Source organism: Mytilus trossulus, chromosome 4, assembly GCF_036588685.1.
Source record: "Mytilus trossulus isolate FHL-02 chromosome 4, PNRI_Mtr1.1.1.hap1, whole genome shotgun sequence".
Classification (NCBI taxonomy): Eukaryota; Metazoa; Mollusca; class Bivalvia; order Mytilida; family Mytilidae; genus Mytilus; species Mytilus trossulus.
Genome location: NC_086376.1, coordinates 67,893,058 through 67,913,600, shown reverse-complemented (window position 1 = coordinate 67,913,600; position 20,543 = coordinate 67,893,058). Strand labels below are relative to the sequence as shown.

General features: G+C 29.1%; 1 protein-coding gene across 14 annotated transcripts in view; it reads left to right on the top strand.

Moving 5' to 3' along the window:
- Positions 1–20,543, top strand: part of LOC134715814 (uncharacterized) — a 58,520-nt gene extending 37,977 nt beyond the window's left edge. For all 14 annotated transcript variants that reach the window (XM_063578291.1, XM_063578286.1, XM_063578294.1 and 11 more), the window contains 10 exons: positions 4,418–4,511; positions 6,680–6,936; positions 10,207–10,372; positions 13,501–13,671; positions 14,117–14,224; positions 14,992–15,232; positions 15,582–15,772; positions 16,153–16,263; positions 16,616–16,804; positions 17,574–20,543. In XM_063578291.1, the coding sequence (XP_063434361.1) occupies positions 4,418–4,511; positions 6,680–6,936; positions 10,207–10,372; positions 13,501–13,671; positions 14,117–14,224; positions 14,992–15,232; positions 15,582–15,772; positions 16,153–16,263; positions 16,616–16,804; positions 17,574–17,614 (1,569 nt within the window). In that variant the 3' untranslated portion in view covers positions 17,615–20,543. The remainder of the gene's footprint in view (positions 1–4,417; positions 4,512–6,679; positions 6,937–10,206; positions 10,373–13,500; positions 13,672–14,116; positions 14,225–14,991; positions 15,233–15,581; positions 15,773–16,152; positions 16,264–16,615; positions 16,805–17,573) is intronic.

Sequence of the window (20,543 nt, the reverse complement as noted above, 5' to 3'; positions counted from 1 at the left end):
CAGAATTGAATAAGAAAATTTCACAGATTAATTTGATAACTGCTTTTTGAGGCCTGTTTATTTATTTCCCTAGTAATTCATGATAAAAGTTTAGAAAACAGTCTATTTATGTTGTTTATAGAAGTTGAAAGAAAAATCAGTAGGAAACCTCTATAGTATAGGAGTGTTGTACATGTTAAAGACAAAATGCATGACATGCAAGGTTTTCTTTAGAATAAAAAAAAAATCCATTTGCTGAGTTTTGAATAAAAAAATGTTCATTGAATACTTTAGTAATTTGTTTATTTTTACATGTACTACCTTCAAATATTAAAGCTTTCTTTACATGTACTACCTTTAACTATTAAAGCAATCTTTTAAGGGTGTTACATTTAAACATATATAGAAAGAAGCTTTTAGAATTTCACTGCATCAAAAGGTATATAATACCACCTGTAGGTGAGAACTTAAAGTGCATCCCTTCGTTCTATAGATGCTTTCATACATTATGAAAATGAATGTTGGGAATGCACAAGAAAATGGATAGACTTTTTGTATCAGACTGTCTCAGTCAACCATTTTATACCTTGCTGATGTCACTTAACAGTTGCATGAGATTGTATATCATATCAATATTATTTTTTTTGGGGGGGAGGGGGGGGTAGTCTTATTGCACCCAGATACCTAACTTCTTTGATATAATTGCTTAATTTAATATTAGAATTTTCTGTTTTTGATATTCAAAACATCCATGTTTTACACACTTGTGTTAGAATGTCATCAATAGGTAATTTGTTGACACATTTTGTTTTACATAGTTTGTATAACATATCACTTGGATCAGTTGACAGAATTCTGTATAATGATAAGCTACACTTTTTGACAGTTTTATTTCCATATCTTCTTTCAAGACAAATGAAAATGATGAAAGCATATTCTAAATTTCACTACCAAATTTGATATTCTTTGTAGTTCAACTTTGGTATCTCTTCTTTCAGAATTTCTGTTTGTCAGTATAGTAAAACCTTTGACAGAACAGTAAAGCCATTATCATGGAACCTTTCTGTGGGCCTTGATATCCAAATTTCTATGGACCTTGATCTCAAAATTTCTATGGGGGGTTGATCTCCAAATTTCTATGGGCCTTGATGGGCCTTGATCCCCAAATGTTCAAGTACTAGTCTATCAGTTGTAGATATACTTGTTTAGTAACCTCTCTTTCTCTCTTTCCAAAATTTCCTTTTTTTCAAGTGGGCAATTTTAAATTTAATCTTACCAATAAACCTAGGAAAAGTTTCCTGCATCCAGCTTCTTTGCTTGAGTATGAAACATCTTCTTGATAATAATTTAATTGAACTGACCAATCCAAAGTAAATTTGTCAACAAAAGACAGGTTAATACTGTTGTAAATTCCATCAAACATCAATGTCTTACAGTATTGAAGTTTATATCTCAATCAGAAGTCAGTTATTGAAAAGTGTTTTGTACATAACTTTTTCTGCCAGTCTTTTGAAAAACCAAAAAGTTTCACAGGCTTTGATAATTCTTATACTTTGAGGAAGCTGTTTTCTACTTAAAACCTCAGACCAATTTGTCAAAATTGTATGATTTTTCAATCTTCTAAACTTTGATTTATTTCATAGGCAATTTTCACAAAGTCTTAATAGTACTGATAAGCATCAACATTTTTATCTCCCCTTTCTACTCCTCAGACATGTCAGACCATTATTACATTTCAAGAGAATTGCATTATTACAAGTTTCTACTGTATAAAAGATCAATTTGATTACACCTCTTCATCATGTTCATTAATCTAAAATTTCTTCATGCATTCTTTGTTATAAGTATTAAAAAGATCATGATATGCATTTGATAGGTAAATGATATTTCACAGATATATGATATATAGTGATATACAAGTTACATCCATTATACAAAACAGAAAAATAACTCTTTAAAGTGATTAAATTTTAATTAGCTTACATAAGATCATGATAAGTAGAAATTTTTGTGGATTGTCTCCCCTTTGATCTTAAAGATCTGATGATATCTAAACAAATACATTTGTCATTTTATGTGTATTTAATTTGTTTACTCTTGTTTTTCAGTTTTTAAAGTTTAAAATCTTTGTGTCTTAACTTTCCTTTTGAAATTGAGCTTAATGAGACTCTGGTCAACAATATTAAATCTGTTTTCACATTTGAAGTGTAACTTAGTATCTTGTAGAAATTGTTTGTTAGCCTTTCCCCCTATCATTTTATTTCATTTAATGACCACTTCACTAGTTTATCATGTTATTTAGTCATAATTTTGATAAAAATTAACTTTAGTGTTTTCACATTTGTATAGAATCAAAAAGGTGTTAAAGAGCTTTGATACTTAACCAGAAAACTCACCACCACCCCATCAACATAACAACAGAAAAAACTTCTGCTTTGATTTTATTTTCTTATATCAATCCAGTATTATAGCTAGTTGCCATGTGCATCTGTAAGAATGCATTTTATTCATAATTTCTCAGATTTTCATCTTTATGTTATTTTGTGTTCCATTCAAATGCATTGATTCCCCAAAAGAATGGGGTCCTATTGGATCCCCCATTGATCTTTCTCAAATCTCTTTCACTTTTTCCAACTTAATCATATTGTTGAAAATGCCTTTAAGTCTATAATAGCAGATTTGACTTTATCATGCTGGAAAATTTATAATGTTTTAAAAGTATCTTAATTTATTACTTGAGAAGATTTAGCATATTTACTTTTGGGGCTTTACTTGTCAATAAATACTTGAATATATTCACTCTTTTATCTCCAGTCTCAAAATAAGTCAAAGTGTTTGATTCTGTTTTATGCTGAATGAAAACTTGGAATATGTATATATAGCCTTGAAATATTCTTTTAATTGCTATACCATGGCTATAATTACTTATAGCTGAAGTTATTTTTTAGATTACAAGATATTTAAATTCTAATATTCTAAAAATCCAAACTGACATTCATATACTATATGTAGTGTGAATTGACAAGAAAAATACAGCTGTTTTTTACCTATACATTGAGCTTAATTTGTAGTTTTACAATAAAAACTTTATTTGACTAAAGGTGTTCTAAAATAGATAGTGGGGGTATTATCTCAAACTGTCAGCGAAAAAATGATATTTTAAAGACCCCATAATCCTTAACAAATCTATGTTTCAATTATAGTTTAGTTAGAATACCGATTAGTTTAAGGTGGTCTGTTGCTTGTCCTTATTAAATTGTTCAAATAAAGAGTTATTTTTGTGGCTACAAAGGTCTAAAGGTGATGTTGGTATGTGTTCACACCAAATAAAGAGTTATTTTTGTGGCTACAAAGGTCTAAAGGTGATGTTGGGTATGTGTTCACACCCTGTAATTTGTGTTGATTGTTCACCATTGAGATTCCTCTTGGGAGCTTCTCTCGACTTCTCACTTTTTATACTATTGAACCTTCTTCATGTTAATGAGTTTGTGTTGGGCTGAGTACAAATATACAGTATTCAAATATAGTTCTAAAATAGTTCTAATATTGAATTGTTCTAAGTATAACTATAGTTATTTATCTATCTATCATCGTGTGGTTATCAGGGCAATGAGGGGGGTAAATCTATAAGAATGTCGGAAACAGTTTTTCCCAGAAGTTCATTCATTATTTGCTATGTTAGAAGTTGTCCCAACTTTTGATGATTTGTGAAGAAAATGAATGCACTGTATATTCACTTTAAGTATCATAAATTTTCTGAAGTTTTTTGTTATTATCTTTGGGGAAAATAGTTATCTTATTTATGGCTTGCATGATTTAAAGGTCATAGAAAATAAATGGATAAAATTGTGTGTTTTATCTAGGCATCTGCTTGATAACCAAAATGACAAACATAATAGTCACCTATCATACTTTCAAGCTATTATTTTCATTCAATTACTCCAATTAAATCAAGTTATTCCATTGTATTTGTATTTGAGATTTTACAAACATCACCAAAAATGTAGGTATCTGTTTACAAATCATTTCCATGTGTAAAATGACGCCACTGCTAATTTACTATGTTAGAAATATTTTCATCTGCCTATTAGCATAAGGATGAACAGCAAGAAAAGAGGAAAAGGATTTAAATGATTGAGAACAGAGTTTTGTCAATGGTAGAAGTTAAAAGAAAAGGTTAAAGTGTCATAAAATAGAGATGATAATGGATGTCTAGAAAAGTATTTGTCATATAAAACAATCTGAAAATTAAGAAATTGGAAGGTTTTAGTTGCAACTTGACTAGTAAATTTAGAATTTTAAAATCTGATATTAAATTTAAATTTGGCATTTCATTCAGGAGGCGTAATATTTCAACTTTATCTGATGACCAGTAGACTTTTGACCAGTGAATAAAAGTGTAACTTCAAACAACTATAAGGTTTGCTTTTTGTTTCAGATTAAAATGTATACTGACCTGTGGATTATAATCTCTATCATCTGTGTTATACTTAGTGCTAATGTCAACTCATACAACCACATAGCTGTCCAAGGTAAGTTAGATAAATTAGTGGAGTTTTGATCCAATTAATCGAACAATCAAGTGTTTTTGCCCTCAAAAGAAGAAAATAGTCAAATTGTCATATGTTAGAAATTAGAGTGATGCTCAATGATGATACATCATATAAAAAAAAGAAGATGTGGTATGATTGCTTATGAGACAACTCTCCACAACAGACCAAATGACACAGAAGTTAACTACTATAAGTCACCCTACAGCCTTCAACAATGAGCAAAGCCCATAGTATGCATTGAAATTTTAAAGAGTTGATGAATTAAACATAGAGATGTAATGGAGACCAAAAAATCTAAAAATCAGTTTTATTTAACAATTCTGCTGGTGGTCTGTTGTTAAAAAAAGGAATAATTTGGCAACTTACAGTGACGAACTACATACTGAAAAATATACCATTCATACATATTTTATTATCTAAGAAAATTTGTGAAGAACATGAAAAATCATTCTTTGTTCATTGAAAAACATGACTAGATTATTTATTTTTAACACTTTTGTACTGCCAAACTACAACATTCAAATGTGATAGAAGAAATTTGGCTACTCTCAGTATTTTGCACATTTTCCAAGACAACAATTATATATGCATAAGTCTAAACCCATTTTTTACAATTTCTTGTCCTGATTTTAAGACATACAAAAAATTCTGGTCATTTGCAGTATTTTGTCTGTGAATTTTGACACTTATGTATCTATGTAAATTTATGGAGCCACTTTTCTGTAAATTTGAAATTCATCCTAGTCATCCTAGATAATCTGCCTTGTATGACATTTTATCTTAAAATGTATGATTGTTTTAGTTAAGTGGTGAGGTGTCAAAATATGTCATAACTGATTATAACTGATAGTGCAGCAACTCACACCTTGAAGCTAAACAGAGACCCGTTGCCTACTGTGGATGCTATTTACCTATCAAACGCACCTTTCTGGTTCAAATGTCAAACCATACTAAACAATTTTTAATGTAAAAAAGTGATAAATCTTGTAAAAAATCATGCATATGTTGTTTAGAAGAAATAAGATAGCCAGACACATCTTGTACTGTAAATGTGTTATTTTAACACTGAAAACCCTATTTTTTCCCCTTGAAAAATACAAAAATTGAGAATGTGTCAAAGAGACAACAAGCGACAATAGAACAGAAGTTTACTATAGATTTTGTAAATGCCCTTCAGTTACAGAAGCAATGTTTGTCCACAATTTGACAATTTATATAATGACTCAAGTTAGCTTGGAATAAACTGATAGCCAGCTGTGGAGATTCTCCTACTTAAACTGTAGGTAAGGGTGTAATTATAGAGGGCTCAAATCTAAGCCTTCAAGATTAGTGTTCCCAAGTCATCTGATTAAATTATTCTTGATACTAAAGGAATTGATTTACATTTGATAGTACTTAGTTAATTGCCTTGATGGGAGGCTGTTGGCAGTCGTCACTTACTTCACATTCCTCTTGTCTTCAATTCAAACTAAAGGGGTTAAGCAGTAAGTCATTTTAGTAAGGGTACCAGTCAGTTAGAATGAATAATCTATGCATTACATTACTTATTACCTGTGGCGTTTTAAGGAAACTTTAAACAGATAAGATAAGATCTCATGACAGTATGCTACCCCTTTTAATTTTCCTAAAGAGTACAAAATGTATTATTGAAGTTTTATAGATGTATGTACACTTCATTAATGGTATGAGGAAATGAGTATATTAATTGTTTCATTTTTTCCCCCTGCTCTAGAGAAGATCCGAAAAGCTTTTTTAGTCCATCCAGATTGCATGACATCCTATTTTTCTTTGGGAACTACTAAACCCAGGCTTCCTGAAACTTGATATCAAGCTTGATTGTTCATCAACTTCCTGTTTCTGAAAATATTTATATATTGTTAAATTTTCATTGCAAATATCTTCTGAAAAGAGCTTTCAGAAATTTGGTTCATGTGAGCATACTATACCATGATGCATTTTCACATTCATAGCTCATCAAATTTCTGCTTTCTTTTTTGTACTTATATATTCCTACAAATAATGACCATGTATGAAACTTTTCACAGAAACTACAAATCAGGTCTTCTTGAAATTTGACCAAATTGCCTGAAACCTTTGTAAGCTTTTTTCTGCCAGGTAGATATTTTCATATTAATGTCTCCTTTCAGACTCTGGATGTGCTGATGGATCAAGAATAGGACTATATGGACATGACAACATTGTGACGTGTCAAGGACAATGGAAAGGACATATAAACAACAGTAGTCATTTATGTGCAGCTGGATGGAAAGTGTGTTCATATGAAGACACAGATTTACTTGGAACTATATCGTGGGAGGAAGCTATATCAGTGGAGGGATGTTACAGTATGAATGCTGCACAAGACGGTGGGAAATGTCAGAAATGTGCTGAAGATTATGGTCAGGTTGGTATACCTAATTCTATTGCATTACAATTTTTTTTTTTTTTTAAAAACCAGATATTAAAAGAAAATTTCAACCCCTTATTGGACCATAAATGGGTGTGCACTATACATACCAAAAGACAGTAGCTTGAGAATCAAATGTGCTACAATCAACAGAGATAATCAAAATATAGGAAATTATTTATTCCATGTTAAGCATATTTGAATCAGCATATATTTTATTAATGAAAGAAATAGTAAAGCGATGAATTAATAGTTTCACCTCATTAACTTTCAAATTTCAAATTTTATAATTATAATTTCGGGTTTTTTTGTCTCTCAAATTCACAAGTTATCAAAAGTCAATTATTAACATTGTGAAAATAGACAGGTAAAAATTTCCCATAAAATATTTAAAATTAGCACAGAAATGTTTTGCAAAGTTGCTAATGAATTTGCATTTTTTTTAAGTAAACAACTATATGTACTTCTACCTACATACCAAAGTACAAAGTAATGATGTATTGTTTATTAAAATATGTGGACTAAGTACTAATTAGCTACTGTTCTATCTGGGGTGTCTAGGGTTCGCTAGTTAAAGTCTATGAAGGATGAGGTTCAGGTATCCATTCAAGATTAACGGCTGATTAGCTATGATAAACTTTTCAACAAAGACATCAAAATGTTTTAAACAGAAGATAGCCATCATAAAGATTGTAAGGTCATCTTCACACCTTGCAATGAATTTGCAAATATTTGTAGAATTCATTCCATCTTTTCACATGACTTTCTTATCATGTTTGTTAATTCACATGCTCAGAGATGGAATTTTTGTAATATTTGTAAATTGGTGAATTTATTTAATTCTTTCAATCAAAATTTTGTTTTGTTTTTAATTGGTAATCACAATCATGTATAGATTAACTGCCTAGAATGACTAAAACTGTTAAAAAAACAATCTGTTTATGTAGGCATTTGACTTTTATAACCAAAATTCATGCTTTTCTAATCCAGGGAATGAATTTTTGATTTGAGTTAAGAGTATTGATTTGTGAAATAATCATATGATAATGAAGTTTCACCCTACTTTGCAAGTGTGGTAAATGATGTAATAGATGGAATAATATATAAAAAGCCTTTTAAAGCAAGATTTTTTTTACTAAACAACCAAAGGCATATTTATAATGTTGTAGTACAATAAATATGCAATGAAATTTTTATAGGAATTGATTTTACTTTAATGAAAGTTCTTTATTATATTTTGTAAATAGATTCAGTTCATTATAACTTTATATGTTTTGAAAATTAAAACCATCTGTGTGGCATCTTTCGATTTATTAATTGAATAATTTATTTTCTTTAAATAACACGAGGATCATAATCCTAATATTATGAAATGATTGATAATTTTACAGTTCTGACTATAATAAAATGCTCAACCTGCTTTGTGGAATGAAAAAGTTAAAAATATTCTTTGGGACTATAAAGAACCTGTTTGATTATTTAATGTTACGGTAATGTAACATACATAATGTATGCTCAAATGAATAAATTTAAAAGGAAAATGTTTAATAGTTGATTTAAATTTTCAATAAATATTAATTGTTGAACTTTGAAGGAATCATAAATTCACATAACATTGTTAACTATAAAAGACACTTAAAAAGTTTCGACACGCTCAACAATGATAAATGCAGAGGAAAAGAAATCTATGATCGTTATCGAAAAGCGAACTTAGTGCTTGGGTGAAACTTAAAGGATGATTTTACACCCGTATAAGTCTTAAAATAAAAATGGGGAACCACATGAAAAGAATGAAAGGATTTACCATTACAAAATCATCCACCAAGTAATTTTTGCACAATGGATTTGAAAATAGATATTTTATTACTATGAGTTGCTATTTGGCAGATGAATGTTACTGTTCATTTCACAGTTATGTAAGACATGCAGAGACATTTTTACTGCAAAGTCCATCAGTATAATTGACTACATCATGTGTACTATATTTTAAGTACACAAGTTTGCAAATTCTCTGAATTTATAAGTTAAATTAAAATTATTGCGTGTGCATGTTTAAAAGAAAATAATTGGTATTTTTTCAGACGAAAAAACGATTTTTAACGTGTATTATCCTGGAAAAACTCAATCTTCAGAAGTTCTCAGTATACATTTCTGCTTAGTCATAGCTTGCCTAAAACATCTGAACACATTGTTAAGCTATGTGGAAAAACTAGGAAAAAATTAAACCTGATGCACTTATAATCATTACCTTATTTAACACCCACAAGGTAAACCTTTATTTACAAGATTCTTGGCATTGTTGTATAACCATTTTGATAGAACCCTGTCTTACAAATCTTCATGCTTTCATTAATTAAACAGCCACTAACGACAGGAAATATCAGTAACTCATTAACAAAACAATGTTGTTGCACATTTCCTGCATTTTTATAATAAAACAATGTTATAATTGACCTACGATATTTTCAAAAGAATAACTACAACATATGAACATTCACCTGTATATAATGAGGACAAAGATATCACACCGGGAGGGAAGTGTTAAGTGCATTTTTTTCTGAAAGTTTTTCAGAAAATCCTGTGATGTTTGACCAAGCAGATGTGTTTTCTTGTAATTTAGGAATAAAGTACATTTTTGTGAAAAGATAGATAAAAAAATGAAATGAAATTATCTTTTTGAGTGATTATGATCATGATTACACCTTTCTATCAGTGAATTAACATTTTTGAATAAGTGATAATGACTGCTAGTTCAACACACATGATATATATACAACAAATCTAGGTGTTATTCACTCTGTAATAGTCATTTCAAATTAGTATTATGTTATGTCTTGAACAACATATCTACAAAATTAATTGATGTCCGAAATGAAAAAAAAAGTAAAAAATATTTAACCTTAACAATTTTTAAAGAAAGCAATATCTAATTTTAAAAAGAACATCCAGAATATGTACTTTGTATGTTGCCTTTAGAAATGGTAGAACATTAGAATAAGACATAAATGAAAAAGATTTTCATGGTTTCATATAAAATCTTTTTATGGAAAAAGTTTGAGACCACAGCTTGAGCTTATCCATCCACTCACCTTCTGACTGACATATCTAGCCTCGCATGCTTTCATTATTTATATTATCAGGATTCAGGAGTTCTATGATTGGTTTATTCACAATTTTGGAAAAGGTCTGTTTCCAGCATATTTCTTTTCAGCAAATGAATAAACTAAAATATGCAGGCTTATGATAAAACTTGACTTGTATTTGTAGGATGACATGGCTGGTATTGGTAGAGGATGTCCACATCAGAACTTTGGTCAAACATCCTGCATTCGTGGAGGACGAATAGATTCTAGTTGTTGTGTTGACTCACATTTCCAGCAAGCTTGTCATTATAAACCTAACATACATGGTGTTGTATGCTGTAAACTCCCAAGTAAGTAGTACATTAGAAAAGTACATGAAGTTTCTTCAATGAACACAGTCTACTGCATGTACTGTGCAGATGGAGATATATTTACTCTTGTAGTGTTGTTGTCTTCTGCGTTTGCATGTATAACTAAAATACCTTTATCAACTTCAACAGAGATTTTATCAATAACCTTTTTTTCTTAACTAAATTCATTAAGTTGAAGATTAATTTTTTGCATTAAGAGTGTTTTTTTCTGAAACATTGAACTTATAATAGCTCTTACATTCTTATAAGGACAATTTTCATTCCTTCCTGTCAACAGCTAATGTTTTATCTTTGTAAACATAATAATTGCATGACAAACATGATAATACTGTGTAAATTGTTCCTTTAAATTGGCCAGAACTGATTCAAGAATTTGTCCAGTTATTTTTTTTAGTGCAATCAAATAAATCTTTTGTTCATGATCATGTGAAGTAAAGTTGACCATAAACTACTAATAAATTAAAATGTTAGCTATGTTCATATTTACATAGTTTTATAAATACACATAATACACCCACTAATGGAATGGCAGATTTACTTCTTTGAACTTCCATGTTAATAAATTACTTGGATAATAAGTTTTGAGAGAAACTGTAAATATTGAAAAAAAGATTTTGATAGGTTTAAGTTTTGAGAGAAACTGTAAATATTGAAAAAAAGATTTTGATAGGTTTAAGTTATGTAGAGGAATATCTTAGATTTTATTATTTATGATAAAGTTTCATCTAGACAATACAAGTATCTCATGTAATTATTACTAGGATTTGGTTCTGACAGTCATTATGAAAAAAATATCTTCAAAAGAATGATTTTTTTAGATTTTTATGCCCAACCTACACTTACGGGCTTATTTTTATTTCTGGTCTGTCAGTCTGTTAGTCCGTTATAATGTTAAAGTTTTAGTTGTGGTAGCTTAACATTTGAAACTTAGTACACATGCTCGTTATTATGTGTACTTTTTAGAAAATATTTCCCAATTAAGGCTTTTGACAGATGATAGTGCATTTGGATATGGTTTCCTATGGCAGTTACTGCATGTAATTTTCTCTCGTTTATCTTACTCCTATGCAAAACCTTGACTTGTTTAAACGTAAAATCTTGGAAGAAGTACTGATCTATTTATAAAACTTTGATTGAAACTGATTTTGTTTTAAAGGGACATATATTATCCATGTCTGCCTGTTTCCTTATAAAAGACAAACATGGCTTTTTTCTGGTTATGAAAGTATCTGAACTACCTGAAAAACTGCAACTGACGACATATTTCCTATTAATACCTAGCAGTAGGGTGCCAATGTATGATGTAGGTTTCTGCCATAATAACATGTTATTGCTTGTAATATGTTTATATAAATCACATGTAATTAATTTGAGTTTACTAACTTTAGATTAACTATACAGTAGTATCCTCATCAATTAATATCATTTCAAGTGGTTTTTTGCATACCTCTCTGTAAAAAAGATTGGAGCTAAATACTTTTCTGTCTGCTGTTTTTGCAGACAGGTTATTACCATATTTTCTTTTTTTTGTCTTAAACATATGACAGTAGCTTGTACTTTGGCAATTATTGTATATTACCCTAGTGATTTCTATTAGAGTAATTGATTGTTAGATGACAACTTTTGTTATTTTTGGCAAATCTTTTGTTTGGCATTTATGATTTGTTTGTTGCAATTGACAAATAGGATGTTCAGTCATAAATAGCACAGTTAATGTTAAGTCAAAATCAGCAGTTGTCAAAAAGTTTTAATTCTCTATCTAAAGCCATCACCCTAATGATATCTGTATAAGATATACTTGTAGATAAATTATAATGAAATATTCATAAACAGTTGGCAGTATGTATCCATATACCATAAATAAAAACTAAATTTTTATAGAGAGCAATCAATGAAAGTTATGAAATTTATTGTCTGCAATATTTCATAACCTTATTTATTTTCAAGTCTTTTAAACAGAAATGACAGATTTTTTATACATGAATATTTCATAATTCATGGTTTAGTATTTTTAAGTGCCATATTAATTTGAACAGGAGGTTCTAAAGGGCCGGTAAAATTCAGCTGTATTAAGTATAATACCATTATGTGTGTTCTGCACCGAAACTTTGTCAAGTTTCATTAGAAGATTTGAATATTGAGTTTTTTTTTAAACTTATGAAGAAAAAAGAATAATAGACACTAAAAATGTTTACACCCAGTTTATTTGTCTCTCTTAGATCAGTGTGTCACAGGCAATCATACCATATGTTTTATGCTAATGTAATAACAATAGTGCACCCCAGCTTTTTTGTCCTTGTTAGAGGAAGACGCAGTTCCTCCTCAGTACTTTTCATTTCCTTTTGTTGTCTTCTTCAATCCAGATCATCAATCATTATCATAGAATTGCCATTTAGAGATATGTCTAGGCCAACAGTCACATGGAAGATCGACTGGACTGAAATTATGTAAAAGAATATCTTTTATACTGTCTTCTTATATCTAAGTACTATCATACTCATCATAAAAGTTTAGTTTGTGATGACCTTCAACTAAGGTTTATGTTGTAATTCAAGGTTACAGTGATTTTAATGATGTCAAAATCACATCATCTTTATGTTGGGTTGAATAAAATAATTGCAAGTCTTGTTTCTTCTATAAACACATTTTTGTCTATCTTGCATAAAATATACCAATCAGACATTTTCCCACTCTCTAAGTCTATTGAAGAATATCTTGACTTGTTTTACCTATAGTAATAAATCAAGCTGACCAGGTCTAGGTCCGCCCATTAATCTTGGCCAATTTACCCAATTATCATCAACACAATTTTCAATACATACTATTAATTAAATCTATAATGATTTGAACTAGCAAATCATTCATAGAGATCTTTATCAGAATGAAGGTTTTTTACAGATTTGGTATTTTTAATCTCGAGTTTATTGCAAAATATTGAATTATACTCATTACTGGTATTGTTTGTAAAAAGACTGTGTTTTAATTTCTATTTTTGTTTTGTACTAATCACAATTTACAAATTAGTATAACAGAGCTTGGTTATAAAATCATCAACAAGATCCCAGACTATAACAGCTTCCCTTAACTTTTTTTCTTTTTACTTACAGGCAGAAAACCTAAAATAGTTGTCAAACCAAAATCAAAAATAGAAGTAAATACTGGTTTAATTTTCCTGTTAACCTGCCAAGCTACTGGCTCACCTGCTCCTAGAGTTCAGTGGTATAAAGATGGTACCCAGATTCCTGTCACAAACAACAGAATACAGACATTACCTTCAGGTTAGTAAAACTGAGGAAAAAGGGGGGGGGGGGGGGGGGGGGGGGGGTCCAAGTGGTCCAAAGACCATAAACATTTATTAGTCACAATCAGTGGGAAATATATGTTCTCTTAAGATTAGTAGTAATAACTCTCAAACAAATACAATTGTACAGTGAACACTACTATATTTTAGTTTTGGATGTAAACGAAAAAAATCTCTGAAACAAAAAAGTTTTACTGGTCTACATATACTGTACAATAATTTTTAACTACATTCAAAGGAAAAATGTTTAACTACAATCAAAAGAGCTGTATTTAATAAATGTACATCAATACTTGAAATTATAGAAAAGAGAAAAAAAGAATTGAATAGATGTACATAATTCTGAATAAAGCTTTTTCAATTTTAAAAAAAGAGGATTTTTAAAGATATATTTTATCATTTATTTTATATTACATTTATAGGTGACTTATTAGTTACATTAGCCAAGAAATCTGATACAGGATTATATAGTTGTGAAGTCATCAATACAGAAGGAATGGATATGGCTAGCTCCCAAGTCATAGTTAGAGGTAAGGCATTATTTCTACTGGTCTGGTTTACTGTTGTAGGGGAGACAACTGTTTAATTACAAACATTCTTCAGATTTCACAATTATTAAATTGTAGACATTTGTTAAACAGTTTACAACAAGAAAGTTTTCAAATTCTTTAGATGTTTAATATAAAAGTTTTAAATAAAATGACTGCTATTAAGCAGTATAATTTAGTATAATTAGTATATAGATATAGTAAGTAAGTAAGTAAATAGTTTATTACAGTGTCATGATCCAATTTACATCATCATATACAATATAAAAATCTTTAAAACCATATTAGATCCCTGCCTTCAAGACATATGAGACACTAATAGATATATAACCTCCTCCTGATTCTATGGTAATGAGCAAGCTTGTGTAGAGTTAAGTGCTCTTTTATTTAAGAATTGAATGCTTCTTTTTGTAAATTTATTGGGGTGTAAAAGCGTTAACCGAAGTACATTTTGTATGATGCGCGGAAGCGCTTCATTCTAAAAATGTATGCACGGTCAACTCTTTTACAACCTTATAAAATTACAAAAAGATCGAGGCATTCAATACTTATGTTTACATTTTTTAGCTAGGATCATGAAAACACGATTTTTATCAAGTTTTATTTAATTCACCTTTCTTGTGTGACCTAGAATGATAAATTTTATTGTTTAATGCAATTGCTTACGGAATAACATGTGATGTGCAGTAAGCCAATCAGAATAACATATTATAATGAAACATACATCTAATGTAATTATTGTTTTATAGAATACAGTTCAGGATGCAAAGATGGCACAACAGAAGGTCTAGATTTACATAGAGATGTACATGCTTGTTCTGGGAAGTGGGAAGGACATGTGAGAAAGGGGAGATCACTCTGTAAGAAAGGTTGGAGAGTATGTAACCCTACAGACAGAGAGGTTTTACATGGGTTAACATGGCTAGATATGTTAGATTTACAGGGATGTTATGCCTATAATGCTGCAATGAGGAAAGGACAATGTAAAAAGTAAGTTGTTTCTGTTCATAATCATATACAAAAGAATTAGTGTAAACAAGCATAAAATATTCATTGTATAGATGAAAGGATTTTTTTAATTATTTTTTTTCATAAAGGAGTGAATTTTATATCAGGTTCCTTTGCTTTAAATACTATTAAGTCAGTTTTGGCTCTAGAAGGGTTCATCATCTTTTTATCTTCTTGTTTTTTCTTTTTGCTCTTCACAAAAATTAAAGAATTTGGAACCATAACAGAAGGTTAAGATAAAAATTTATAAGAAGAACTTTAGAATTCCATAATCTGTGTCCTTGTTTTTGTAAGTTTCACTCAATTATTTATTTATTTTTTAAATTTTCAGATGTAGAGAAAGAAATATGGCAGGTTTTGGTAGAAACTGTGGTAAATTAAGATATCAACGTAAAAGACAATCATGTTTAGCTACAGGAAGAGTTGATGTGTTTAAAAAGTCTGAATCTTCATCAGGTTGTTTCTATAAAGAAGGTGTTACGTCTGGAGTCCTGTGCTGCAAAAGGAAAACTAGAAAATCTAGTAAGTAAATTCTCATTAGAATAATCATGTTTTTTGCATTTTTAGTCATAATTTCTTGTTAGTTAAATTGTGATAAATAATATTCACACGGAGTTACAAAGCAACATATCTTCTGTTTGATGTAAATTTGAATTAATTAAAGGGCGATTTCTTTTTAAAATAAGCTTATTTTTTTCATTTTACTTAATAATAACCTTAAATTATATACAGTATGAAACAAAAACTGCAAATAAAACCCTGAAATTTACTTTGATTAATAACTTTTAAATGGCAATGAGTGTCATCATGATTTTAAATAAGTTACAAAGAATTATAAAATAAATTGTGATAAATAAAATTTATACTTAGATAATTAATTTCCAATTGTTTTATATTTCCAGAGAAGAAGCCATCAGCTGTATGTTCGTCTAAATGCTTGAATGGTGGTAAATGTATGGGACATAACTATTGTCAATGTCCTAGTGGCTACAAAGGAGCTGTTTGTCAAATACGTAAGTAAATACTAAGTTTGATGTATTTAAAACTAAGGTTTTTTTAGGTCAATTTTTTGTTCTCCCAGCATTTAAAAATGATGTTTAAATTGATATGACAGGCTTGTGTGATTTAATTTTATTTCTAATAAAAAAAATATATATCACATTATGTTGAGCTGCTCATACTTATAAGCAGAAACTCTGATTATCAGTTTATTCTGTAATTTCAAGTATTTTCCCTCTTACACAGCTCTCTCCTTATATTATAATTTTTTAAAACTCAGATAAATTTTTAGATTAGTAATAAACGATACACAGCAACATGACACTTAGGACACTTACTCATAAAATTTCTCTTTTTTTTATTCAGCTATATGTAGATATGGTTGTGGAGATTTTGGTGAATGCATAAAGCCAGGAGTATGTCAGTGTAAGGATGGTTTTACTGGTAAAAACTGTCATAGAAAAGTTTGTAAACAGACATGTCTTAATGGAGGCCGATGTGTGAAGCATAAGTGTCGATGTTCTTCAGGGTTTGATGGAAAACATTGTCAACGAAGTAAGTTGAAAAGAAAAACTTCATTGGAAAAACACCATTTCACCCTATTGCTCTGAAAACTCTGTATTTCCTCTTTGAAAAATTTTGCATATGTTCAAAATCCAACAGCTTTACACCCATATAATAATGCTTGTAGATAATAGCAGGATTTTCATTTGCATTTTTTAAAGAAAGTTCCCCGATTGAATTAGTGTTTTGTTATTGATAACCTTATTTTCACCAGATTACAGTTCTTGCTCCTAGCACTGTAAATAATTTGGTAAGATAATGCAGAAACTGTGATTTCCTGATGCATTTCGTTTCATGATATTAAAATGATTAATGAAGATTTGAACTAAAGTTTTCTGAGATCTTGTCAATTATGCCACAGTTTTTGAATAATTGATATTGATCAGAACGAAAGAAAAATAATCTACTTGCTTAAATAAAGTGTAACTACTATATACAGCTTTTTTTTTCTGAAATGTAAAAGGAGATGTAGGGCTAACACAGATACTGAGCAACTCAAGATATACAAAATAGACATAGGCTCCATTTGAAGACCATACCTTCACCTATGGTTTTACTGTTCTAAATAAATTGTGACTTAGATAGAGATTTGTCTCATTAGTACTCATACCACATCTTCCTATATCTAATTATTGTATAGAAAGAGATTAGTTATCTGTCAATTGAATAACATTGTATTAATTAATATACAACTATACTTTTTTGTGGGTTTGTTTATTTGTTTGATTGTTAATTTTATTTAATTTTATTTCTTTTTTAGAATCAACAGTTTTATCCAAATTAAATAGAACAGAGCGATGATAACTTCCAATCTGAAACACAAATTCCAAACACTGCCAAGTTGTGATGATATTCTGTGATTCTAAAAACATTGAATGAATTAATGCATAATAAACTTGTGTTGGTGCCGTGACCCAAGGGTGCCATACAGTTCTACAGAAAATGACTGGACATAACTACTGATACAGCTGTACAGAAGCTAATATAGACAAGATTCGGATTCAAATCTAGAACAGTATTTTGTTAGTGAGATTACAAAAACTCATTATACCAAAAATAAGTAGCACCATATATGGTCAATAATCAAATACTTGTCATTACCATACTACAATGTAGTGATCTATAATGAACTACTGCAAGTGAATATGTTACTTCAAGGATAACATGCTTTATGGTGATGTCCATCATTATTATGGCTTTTGGTATTTTTGCTTTTAACCACAAAACCTATTAAATTGGTACATGTAACAACAAATATTAGTATCACTTTGGATACATAATTCTAATATTTTCTTATACCACTTTTGATTGAAATGATATTATGATGTCCTGAAAATTGTTGTACAGCTTTCCATATTGTTAGTTTTGTTGGTAAATGTTACGGCAGCAGGTGGTTGTGAAATCCAATGTGACCCTCTTTTTTAATCGTATTTAGAATTACTTCTTCTGTTTAAAGAATGGTTCAGAACACATCCAAGTAACCAATATTAATAAGGCATGACAAGCATAATTGTTATTTAAAGAATAGAGCAAAAGGGCTTGTACATTTTGCAAAAACTTTATAATAATTTATATTGTCTACTCAAATAAAATATACAAATAAATAGCATCATTTAGGGTAGAAACTGTGAAATTTGAACAAGAGTAGTAAATATAAAACTTTACCAATAATAAGCATAGTAATTACCTCTTAATTGAATACTGCAATACAGGGTTTTGTTTATCCCCTGAATCTGTCTAATTCATCTATTAATAATTGAAGGAATTAAAAAGTTGTAGTTTTAAGGTGGTACCTAACACTTTCACTAAAATTAATTTGGCTCGTTTAATTTTCATAAAATTTTAACAAAGTATATTCTTTGATCCTTTAACAAAAATATAAAAAAAAATCAAAAAATTTTAACCAATTGTTTTGTCAGGAAAATTACACTGGTTATATAGCAGTTTGACAAATACCAATTTTGATAATTGAGAAGCTTTATGTTCCCTTTACAATACAATGTAATTAAAACGTTTAGCTGATTTTGCAGAGTTATCTCCCTGTAGTGTTAGGTACCACCTTAATCAGTTTTTTATTTGGAAAATTAGGAAACACTTCACTTGAAAGTCAAGGAAAATAAAATGTGTTGTGTCATTATAGAATTTGTTATAGATGTTGTTTATATTATTTTTTCATTACATTGTTATCGTTCATTTGTAAATAAACATTTTTTGTATTTTATTTGTTATGTAAGTAAACTTGTAAATTTGTAAATACACTTATTTAAATACCACATGTACAAATGTATGTAATTCTGGAATCTGCATTTGTAAAGTATTCTGAGTGTTCATTTAGTTTGACTAAAATATTGTTTGTGCCAAATTGTTTTCCCGAAAAAAATGCTTCAAAAAATCTAACTGAACAAATAGTAGAAATCAAATTGATAATTAGTTCTCATAATATTTTTTTTCAAATGGAATTTTTGGGTACATTGAAATGTTGAATGGCTAAGAAAAATATTGTGTTTATGGTAAATCACTGATAATTGTTGTTTTTTTTGCTTTAAGAAGCAGGAAAAAATTCTTGACTTATTCAAAGATTGCATAATAAACTTGATTAATAGATTCAAGTCACACACACATTTTTATTAGACCTTAGGACTGTAATGCTCAAGTGGAACTACCTCAATAGTTTTAAGGTTGTTATGTTACACGATAGAATTAATTGACTTTTAGAAACATGTAAAATCTGCAAAAAGATTTTTCAGTTTAGCAATACTTTTTATGTTTTGTCTACATTTTAAGCAATATAAAGAGCTTAAACAGCATCTTGGTATAAAATCCTGTTTCAGGATATAATGATCTTCCTTCAAGCTGAAAATTCATAAAAAGGCTAGATACCTTAATTTTTAACTTATTAGTGCAATATTATTGTAAATTGAAAATGATTGGACTAGATATTTACGGTAGTTAGCACTGATGTAGAAATGGAATTTCTTTTCAGGGACATTTTATTAAAATGAAGAAAGTTTTCATGATATTGTCTTATGGTAACATTTTAAAGTAAAAATGTTTTCATTGGTTCAAAATTTTAATCCTTGTTATACCATCTAACTTGAATTTCAAATAATATTTTTTTTATTAAAATATTGTTCAAGACATTCATCTATAGTAAATTCAAATTGAAATTTGTGAGTGCTATTCTTTAGTGAATTATATTTTTAAAATGAAATTTATTATCTTCATCTTAATTTTGTTTTTTGTATGTGAAATCTATAGAAAATAACATAGAATTTTACTTTATAATACGTATACGGAACTTTTCCACATAATCGACAGAAAGTATGATTTTTTTTTAAATTTCTATGATGAGAGTTATTACAATCCCTCTGTTTCCATAATACCGATATCTAAATAGTTTTGTAACTCTGGTTTCAGGACTAACTCATGATGGAAAGATATATAAAAGGTGTTTGCTTCATTTCTTCTCTAAACATAATCAATAATATGGACAAATAACTGCACTGTTATATTTGTTACTATAAAACATATCAATAACAGTTATCTTCTAAAATAACTGTTAATTCATTAAGATCATTGTCAAATTATTTGTTGTAAAATAAAATGTTAGTCCCAATTAATAATGCATTTGTTGTATAGATTTCTACATGTGTTTATATATGTTGACAATTGTTATATATTTTTATGAGAAAAAAGCCAGTGGTTACAATAAAACACAATGTTACTTTGA